The sequence below is a fragment of the Microtus ochrogaster genome, unplaced genomic scaffold (assembly GCF_000317375.1).
Source record: "Microtus ochrogaster isolate Prairie Vole_2 unplaced genomic scaffold, MicOch1.0 UNK36, whole genome shotgun sequence".
Classification (NCBI taxonomy): Eukaryota; Metazoa; Chordata; class Mammalia; order Rodentia; family Cricetidae; genus Microtus; species Microtus ochrogaster.
In genome coordinates, this window is record NW_004949134.1 from 48,760 (window position 1) to 59,133 (window position 10,374).

General features: G+C 40.4%; 1 protein-coding gene across 1 annotated transcript; it reads right to left on the minus strand.

Annotated features, from left to right (window-relative positions):
• Positions 1–8,429: 8,429 nt before the first annotated feature.
• Positions 8,430–9,739, minus strand: LOC101983405 (melanoma-associated antigen B4-like). The gene is made up of 3 exons (XM_005368612.2): positions 9,732–9,739; positions 9,273–9,402; positions 8,430–9,179 (listed from the first exon to the last, which is right to left on the minus strand). Exons 1-3 carry the CDS (start codon positions 9,737–9,739, stop codon positions 8,430–8,432), a joined length of 888 nt encoding a protein of 295 aa, XP_005368669.2.
• Positions 9,740–10,374: the final 635 nt, after the last annotated feature.

Consider the following 10,374-nt stretch of genomic DNA (forward strand, 5'->3'; position numbering starts at 1 on the left):
ACATTATTTCCCTTCTCAGATCTTCGATGGGGTTGAAGACTATATAAATGTAGTTACTTTTCTCTCATGACTTGGCCAAGTTATTTATTATACAAGACCTAAGCTAGTTAGAATAGGATATTTGTACTTATTGTATATAATTTCATATTAGGTTTAGACTCTGTTACTTAAACAAAAGGGGAAGGTGTTGCGGGAGGTCCTTCCGCTCCTCCAGCCTATAGCCGCTGAGATAGGAACCCATTGGGGCATGGTTTCTCTCCCTTTAAAAAAGTGGCCACTTCCCTCTCCTCTCTCTCTTCACTTCCTGCTCTGCCTGATTTCAGTCAAAATGGAAGCAGTCACATGTTGTATGGAAAAGTCACTCAGTTAAGATGGCAGTAAAGTCACCTGACCTCAGTTAAGTTGATGGTAAGGTCACCTAACCTTAGTCAAAGTGACTGTGGTCACATGTTGTATGGGAAAAAAAGATTTCTAAGCTCCCAGGATTTTACATTTAATAATAAGAGAGACCTAGATGCATGATCCACCCTTTCTCTGAGCCACCATACCACAAGTTGCAGTGGGGAGCAAAAGGTTAGAATTGAAATAATCTGTCTTGTAGATCTAACCAATCTTGTTAGCATCAGTAGCAGTGGTAGGGACAGTTTGAGGAAACCCTATATCCTATAGGAAAATGTCTCCCCTCTAAAAGAGGGTAGTGAATCAATGGCGAACAGCACAGGGCTTGTAGAATATTGTCCTCTGTCCATAGACACGGTTTTCACGACTGCCTGGCTCTGATCAGGGTGACTCAGCAACCACAGAGGCCAGAGGCCACTCCTAGTGGCTTTTTGCAGCAGGGCAAGAAAAGAAACAAAAAAGAAAAAGAAAAAGGGAAAGGAAAAGGGAAAAAAAAAGAAAAACAAAAATCCGAGGGACCTTGGGCCCCTAGGCAAAGGCACCACACAGCATGTGCAGTGATAGCACAGGAAGACTGATCCCTGGTCGTCCAAATATGATCCAGAGATGAATGTCAGCAAAGGGCTCAACCATAGCTATAAAGACCATTGTTGCGAGCTGTCCCCCACCCCAGTTTCTAGGAACACCAGACGACTGACAGAAGTTCAACGTTCAATTTTTCAGGTTCGGTGAACAGAATGGGTAAACACACCAATTGAAGCCTTTGGTGTGTGTAGAAATTTTGTTTAAGCAGATGAAATGGAGTACTGTGGTAAAGAAACTGGTTCCCAAGCCCAGGGTTCCATGAATCCTCAGCTTGCCCACCCGCAGGCAGGAGGAAACATAGAGAATAAGAAGCTGGCCAAGTCACATCACTATTGTTATGGTTTATGTAAAAATGCTGCAGGTCCCCAAGTGGCTGTAGTGGGACATGAGGGGCAGCAAGTCCCATGTATGGAGCCACAAGGTGGGTGAGAGAACTCAATAGGGAAGCCAGTCCCACAAGATAAGACAGACAGATGGGCATACCATGAAACCATGCCACAGCCTCTGAAGGTGCTGATCCTGGACAGGCAGCCAGCGAGAGGCGAGAGACAGACAGGTATGCCATGCAGAGTAAGTTTGGATATTTATTTAGTAGGTTATAGAGAAGAAGGGGAGAAGGGGAGAAGAGCAGGGAGAGAGGCAGAGAGAGAGGAAGAGTGAGAGTAAGAGAGAGAGAAACAGAATGTGGGAAGTGGAGAAGTGGGGAGAAGGGAGAGACAGAACCCGCCTCTTGGAGAGGGAAACGGAAAAGGAAAGGACTCAGGCTGGAAGCTGAAGATCAGCTTACCTCAGAGGACTGGGGAGGGACTGGGCATGGCTTGTCTTTTAGAGAGACACAGCAGGCTATTACAAAGTATATTAATAGATTTTGTTTTCTTACCTCATTTTAATTACTTATTAAAATTTTAAGTTACTATAGCAGGTACCTTGAAACATTTTTGACGAAAAGAATTTACTTTTTACTAGTGTGTATGAAACACCAAAATTCAGATAAGGCATGTAGAGCTGAATAAAGTTAGCCACTTATTCAGACCATTGTAATATTTCTTTTCTTTCTTTGAGGATTTTTCTGACCATGACAATGTTTTCCCTAATCAGCACAAATTAGTTGACATAGAAATATCAAGTTTCTCCTCAGGCCATGCAGCATCTTCATTTTTTTACAAGAGGAAGCCTAGCCTCTTTCATTTCTGTAGGACTACCACTCTGAGTGAGTCAAACTGATTCTCCGGGCTAATTTTTCACATCCAGGTTTGGGGTTGATGGGCACTGTATATCCTAGGTTAGGAAACTTTGGTCAGTCTTATCTCTAAGGGGTCCATATGACAGTGCATCTGATACCATCCTCAGTGACATCTTTTCAAGGGATAACACCAGTTACTTTGACAGCAGTTGGGGAGGAGAGGATGACTGGGTGGGGTCCCTTTCATCTGGGCAGGGATCTTCTTTATCCAAACTAAGTAAATCTGTCTCCTGATTAGGGCTGGTGGACAGGTTCTGAGATTGGAGATGGCAGGAATTCATTCACTGTCCTGTCAACAGCCTTGCACCCTTCCTTCAAAGCCTGCACAGTCTTGAGAACCAAGTGATTAAGACATTTCTGTATGGGGAATACCTTGGAGTTTGGGAAGGATGGGAGGTAGTGTTCCAAACATAACTTCTAAAAGATGAAGTCACTCTTGGTAAAGACTATATCAGGCCTTGAGCAGGGAAAATGGGAGGAAGTTGGCCCAAGTTTCCCTGAACAAATTGGTCAAAATTTCCTTAAGAATTCTAGTCACCCTTTCTGCCTTATCTGAGCTCTGTGGTCTATACATATTCTTTCTAATGAACTTTTAATGTATTTGTCAGATTTTGATAACCTTTGGTAGTGAAGGCTGGGTCATGTAAGACCCTAAATCTAGGGAAGTGTAAACCTAGAATCATTTCCTGAAAAAGTTTCTTAGTAAGTATTGGAATAGTCTGTTCCAATGGAGTAGGCTTCCACCAACCCTGAAAGGTAATTTCCAAATTCCAGCAAATATTTATAGTCAAGAATAGAAGGCCAGATTTCATGCAAGTCCAACTCTATTTATGTGCCTCAGACCCATTTCCTTGGGTGGAAATCTCCGGTGGGTCTTCCTTCCCATTTTGGGATTTTCCTGAGCACAAGTGCCACATCAAAAAGTGGTGTTATTAATCAAGCTTTCCATATTTGAGACATAATACCTAGGTCTAAGAACTTCAAGAATACTCCCGGCCCCAATGTGGGCAGCTAGGTAGAGATTAACAACCAGCTGCCTGCCATCCACCACCCCTCTCCAGGTTAGCCACTTTTTGTTTTCTACTGTCAATCTTGCTCCAGGGTGCATTCCTGCATTCACAGGTGGCCTATAAATGGGGCAGAGATTTCAAGACTTGGAAAGGGCCTCACTTATTCTAGAGCCATTTTCCAAGGGATCAATTAATTCAGCTTTTAAGTTTCCTTTGACTCCTAAGAAATCCCTTTTTGGATGTCTTCTGCAATGAACAATGGCTATGTTTCTGAATTACATAGTTAAGTGGAAACAATCTTCCTTACCATCCACATATATATGGGTGCTCAGTTGATAGAATAATAGTAGGGGGAATATTATATATATCATATTATATATATATATATATGTGTGTGTGTGTATGTGTGTGTGTGTGTGTGTGCGTGTGTCTGTGATAATCACACAAACAGTATGAAATATCCATAGCTCTTCTGCTCTTCTTAGTGGCACATGAGAGAGGCCCTATAAGATCTCAAGATGCACACCCACTAAAATTCCTCTCCAGCCAGTACACTGTTCTCCACTCCTGAGGAGCCTGAGACCCCCTGAATATCTAAGTGCACTCTCTCGGGATCTCCCTGGGACTCTCCAAAATAATATGGGAATGCATACCAAGGACAATCTCCCAGACATAGTTTACAACCAATTCAAAGTCTGTATTCCAACTGTCTCACACTACATTTAGATATTTAACACCCAAGTATACCTGAACAGTTAATGCAAGAGGCTTTTAAAGGAAAAACCCACATCTTGGGATCTTGCTGTGCAATTGAGTTCTCCTTAAACCTAAAAAGGATTCAGCAAGAATACAAGATGGAGGAAACTCTGCACTCTCTTGCCCTGTCACAAACCTAGTTTACAATTTTGGTTTACATAAGCATTTATATTATGTAAAAATAATCCATAACCAGACACAGTCAGTTTATATACATAATAAAATATAAGATTTATTTTAATAAACCAAGATTTTGAGCATTAGTCTTTGGGTGATATTTTCTATAATCACCACTGTGAAAAGGAACTTAATATAGATATCTTTAGTAAACTTATAAATCTATTAGTTAATATCATCCAATCTTAATAAAAATCTTATCATTTGCATTTTTATATTTTTATTTTGAAGAAATCAAATTAATTTTATGTTACCTATTATATAATTGAAATTTGTGTTGGAGGGAAATCCTCATCAAAATCTCTATATATTATTAAAGGATTATGAAACATTGAATATTTTCAAAGATATCATTTTCATAGGTGATAAGATGTTAGAGTATTCAAATTTATAAGATTGTATGCCTTTATCAGACCTTAAGATATATCAAATAATTAAATTTGAATCTGCATATGTGTTTTAAATGTACATGCCAAAATGATAGTTTTATCACATAACAAAACCTAATTTAAAAAGAGAACTGAAGTCAGCAGAGGGTGTTAAAACCTTGGACACAACAATATATGAAAACAACCAAAAATATACAAAACAAATATCATCACCATATGACACAAGTACATGAAGTTAGGTGCACCCAGTCACAAAAAATGTTACAAAGAGCATTCTATTTCTTTAAGTTGAAAAGGCTTCGTTATGCAAATTAGAATCTCTCTGCAGAATAACTGGCTGTGGGTTTCTTAACCTGCTTCCATCTGTTGCCAGAAGAATCCTCTCTGATGATTCTGGACATGTTAGTGGCATGAGAAGTTACTCCGCAGTTTAAAGAAAGAGAATCCTGGCCATAAACCCAGCAACAAAATCCTCTACCTACACTCTATCCTGCCTGCAAGTTGTGCTTGGGCATTGGTGGCCAACTAATATTTGGTTTAGCTTGAGGCACACACTTTGAGAGGGAGTCTGTATGGCTAGGAACTGGAAACTGGACAGCTCAGAGACCTAGGAGATAACCAAACATCACTGGAAACAAATCAATGAAATGACTTCTAATAATATTCTGCTATCCCGACTTCATTTTACACCTTTATTCTCATTCCAACAGCCTCAAATCTAAGATAATCTCTAGTTAGAAGTGAAATTTGCCTTCTTGTTGTTGACTACGAAACACTTCACAAGATGAGTCACAGTGAAAGAAATATGTGTGTGTGTGTGTATGGAGTGGTCAGGTTTTTGGTATAAAGTGGAAAGCTAGCCTCTGTTAACCTGAGACAGAACACATTTTCATTGTTCTTTAAGGCCTTGTGATGTTCCAGACTGAAGTGAGCATGATTCACTGTTATGATATTTATGACTCTCACAATTCTTTCTGTTATTCCCCTCATTTTCAATTGGGATCAGGTTGACTCTTGTAAGGCAGTATTACTGGTGTGCCCAGACAAACACACACACACACACACACGCACATACACACACACACACACACACACACTCACACACACACACATTGTTCAGATAGGCAGTATTATACACACATACACACAGAAACACACTGTTCCATTAGGAATTATTACAGACATGTGCACACACACACACACACACACACACACGCAAACACACTCTTTTCAATGACAATATTACACACACACAGTCTGTTCAATTGAGCCCATCCCTATTAATCCAAGGACATCCTACCACTGAGAAAAACTTCTACTACACAGAGGAATAAGTTCAACCTGACATTTCTCATGGCTTCTCTGAGATTGAGCGATGAGGGTTTTTCTTAGATGACTTTCCATGTGTGTTTACCTTTAGGTCCAGAATGTGCCTTTTCTGAGCATTTCTGTCTTGCATGATGTTCACTCAGTTTATTATCTTGTACTTATCAGACCTCACCACTCCTTTCTTACCTGACCTGAGAAAGCTGCTCCTGGGTGTAGCAGCATTTCATTTGTATTTTAATAAATTAAGGTGCCTGAAGTTCAGAGAGTAAAACGGTCACACTGGCCAGTCTTACAGACCAGACCACAATAACACTTTAATCCCACTCTTGCTGCCATAGGAACTGGGTGGTGCATGACTTTAATCCTAGAGGTTCACACCTTCCATCCCAGAACTAGAGAGGATGATAGAATGGGGAGACAGCTCTCAGTTACAGTCTCATTCTGAGATTCCTAGAGGCAGGATTGCCATTTCAGACTGAGGTGATGGAAAGAGACAGTGGATGACTGCTTTCCTTTTGGGTGTTCTAGTTGAACCCCAATTTCTCTTTCTGAGCTTTTATTAAACATGCTTCATTTGGTGCCCAACTTTTGGGGCACGAATTGATGAACAAGCCATTTATTTGCCTGAGACTTTTTAACCACCAGCTCAAGCCAGAGCTTGGATTGGAGTTCTAGATATTGGAATTCAGAGGAAGCACTAGGATTTCCAGGCCCCATCTGCCCTGGCTTAGCTTGCTCTCCTGATGTGCCCATCTTTATGCCACCCCTCAGGCACCTAGAGGGGTTCCCGTGGTCCTCCTGCAGTTTCCTGTGCATCCTGCTGTCCTGTGGTTTGCCCCCAGCCCCGCATGCTTACGCTTACCATTTGTACAAAAAAGATTGTCATGCCCAGTCCCCAGCTGCTAAGTCCCAACAAAACAGAGAGGTTTATATCAATTATAAACTGTTTGGCCGAATTAGCCCAAGTTTTATTTTTAACTACCTCTTCTAACTTAAATGAACCCATAATTCTTCTCTATGTTCAGCCATGTGGCTTGGTACCTAATCTAACTCAGCATTGCATTTTGTTTCCTCTTCAACTGGGTGGAACTGTAGAACGGGCCTTTTCTCTTCCCAGAATTCTCCCAGTCTGCTCAACCTGCCTATACTACCCGCCTGGCTACTAGCCAATAGGCATTTTATGAAGCCAGTGCAAGTGACAAATCTTTAGTGGGTACAAGAGCATCATCCCACAGCACCTGGGACTCTGATATCCCTTGGGATTTCTGTGGGATTAAGAGTAAGCCTTGTGGGTATAGGTGCTTGTACAGACCAGAAGAGGGCATAGATCTCCTAGAGCTGGAGGCAGTATGAGCAATTAAAAATTGTTTAATAATATTTAAAATAAAACTGATATAAGAGTCACAGTGCGCTAAAACATAAGAGAAATAGAGCAGTGTTGTCTCTAAATCACATGCTTAATCTAAATTCTTTCACTTAACTAGCCATGTAAACATGGGAAGAAGTAGATTTGTAAGTCTTGCTATCCATTGAGAAGTGATTTTGACAAGTTCTTTCTTGTATAATGGGGATACATGTGTATAGTGCAAAGGATCTGTGCTTGAATACCCATTGTACTGACTTATCAGAAAATGTCATTTATTAATGGGAGCATTTGAATCTAATTTATTATTTTCCTTATTTTTCTTAACGGTTTGCCTAAAAGATTTTACAAAGTCCTGTATGCCAAGCCCCGTACAAAAAGTTAAAACAAGGACTTCTTCCCTGAAAATAACTAATAATGAATATAGATAGATATATTCTGTTGAACATAACATCACCTCATTTATTGTTTCTTTAGAAAGTAGAGGTCTTATTCCATTCTGTTCAATAATGAGAGTTTCTTAGAGAAAATATCATTGCACATTCCAGACCTCCTGCTTCTATTATTGAACATTTCCAGTACACAGTGAGACAACTCTGAAAGAGTAGATATTCAGTGTGTGTTTGGTTAAATCAAGAACCTTTAAAACGAAAGGTCTGCTTCTCTGCTAATTTCTCACACATATTTTAATATCGGAAACAAAAGTCAGTATGTATACCTGACATCAATGCCAGGAAAAGGACTAAAAGAAAATATTCACTGAAGAGCCTAACACTTTTGAATATTTTTCTTTAATATTTCACACACCATTTTCTTAATCTAATTCCATAGTATCTTATGAACATCATCAAATCCTTAGAATATCTCAAATTGTAAACTGTATTTTAAATCAATCCAAAATATTTGACCTCCCAACGTGGTAAACAACAATGAAAAGACAGGCTACAAAATTTATCTGTGTACATTTAACCCCAAGTTAAAAATTTGCTAAAAGACCCCCAAAAGATTATCAACAGCTTATTTGCAAAAAGATGAACAGACCTTTTCAACAATAGATCACAGGCTACCTTATACCTTACTTGTGAGTAGGACGACGTAACTTAGTCTTAGTATGTCCCTTGGCCTTGCCTTTAATGCCAGACTTGGCTGCAGCTGCAGCTTGGGCTTCCTCTTCTTCTTCAATCAGCCTGATCAGAACGATATAAGCAAACCCCAGGCAAGGCTTCACTGATATTGGCTAAAAAGTCCATCACCTTTATCTGGCTTGTTTCAGCATAGGCTCTCGGGCCCCACAGGAACTGATAGGATGGAGGATCACTGTTAGGAACCTGACAGTATACCAGGTACTTTTCCTGTACCAGATCTTCAGTGATAAGCTTCCTGATATCCCCAAAGAAGACGTGTATGATCGCATCATAGACTCCTAATGCATTCAGGAAATACCAGACATCCTCTTCGGCAGCACAGTACTTATTTGGGTAGATCACACTTAGGAGAGCAATCAGAATGCCCCTGGTAGGAACACCTAGCTCATTGATCCTACTTCCAACATCCTCGAAATCTAACTTGCTCACAAGCTCATATGCTTGACCATGTGGCAGGATTTCTTTCAGTTCAAGGCCAAACACCACATCCAATCGATAGGAGGCTTTCTTGAGGATCTCGAGGAAGTGTTCCTTGAACCTTTTGTTGATAACTTTGAGCATCTCTCCACTCTTCATGAGTTGCTGCACTTTGTATTTGCAGAGCATGTACTCCATCAGCATTCCAGTCTTCCTTGTCATAAAATCCATCTGCATGCTTCTAGTGGAGAGTCGATCCCTGGAGGAATGCTCATTTCCATCCCCTTGGCCCGGGTCACCATTTTCAGACCTTCCATGGCTCCCTTCCTGGCTGGCAGTGCTGCTGGGTGCTGAGCTTTCAGACTGCTGTGGGAAGTCAGCAGTAGAAGTGCTTGGCTCAGCATCTCCTCAAGCTTGATCAGAGCCAGCAGGTGACTCTGCTTTCTCTGCCTCGTTTACTTGAGCATCCTTGAGCCCCTGGCGTCGTTTCTCACGAGCATGGGCCTTACTCTTCTGTCCCCTTGGCATGATGCCTGGCGTCAGGGACAGCAGGACAGAGTCTTGGTAGTAGAACAGGGAACTGAGATACCTGAATCAGGAAAATAACGTACTATGAGCACTTTGAGCATGTTGAGAACACTGAGGCTTTCAGCAATTCTTTCCCCTCCTTGTTTCACACATCATAATGACATCAGTGTTCTCAGCACTCCCTGTATTCCTCACCTCTAGTCACCTTATATATACTGTGAGGTAAAAAGGATGGCTGCCTTTCTCTGGTGTTTGAACACTCTCAATTCTACTCACATCTAGTACTAGGCTGCTGTAATGTTTCACAGAACCCAGGAGTAAGGAAGCCCAAAGGAGACTTAAACTTGAATGACAACACCAATTCACATAACATGATTGGTGAAGTCTCACGAGGCCATACCCCTAAATGAAGCATTGTAGACAGTGGCTGATACAAAATGGAGAATCAGTCTCCTGTAGGCGTAATCGTTCAGTACTAAAACCATATGTAAGCAACACTAAATGGACATATTAGACTTTATTTACATCTTTATGTAATGAATGCATGTGTTTTTGTTATTATTACTTACACTATTGATATTATTGTTACATAAAACAATATATAAAATGTCTGTATATATTTATATATTGTCACATATGTAACAATAATAATTATAAAATAGGCTGTGGATTTGAGACGACATGGAGAGGAATAGGTAGGGATGGAGAGACGAGAAGGAAAAAGATATAAATACAGTGCACATAAATTAAATAAAAATTCAAAACAAAAATAATCACAGCACTCAGGAGGTACAGGCAGTAGGACTTCCAAAAGTCAAAAGTCATCTTGTCTACAATATGAGTTCTGGGGAAATCAGAGCTATATATAAAATAAACTGCAGTAGGATCAAAAATCCATTGCCATTGTTCTTGAGTTCTCAGTAGTCCTCATTGTCTGCTATGTAAGTTCGGTTTTATCCCATGCTTTTTCAGACCCAGGCTAGCTGGTCTTGGTGAATTCCTGAAAGATCATCCCCATTGTCTCAATGTGTGG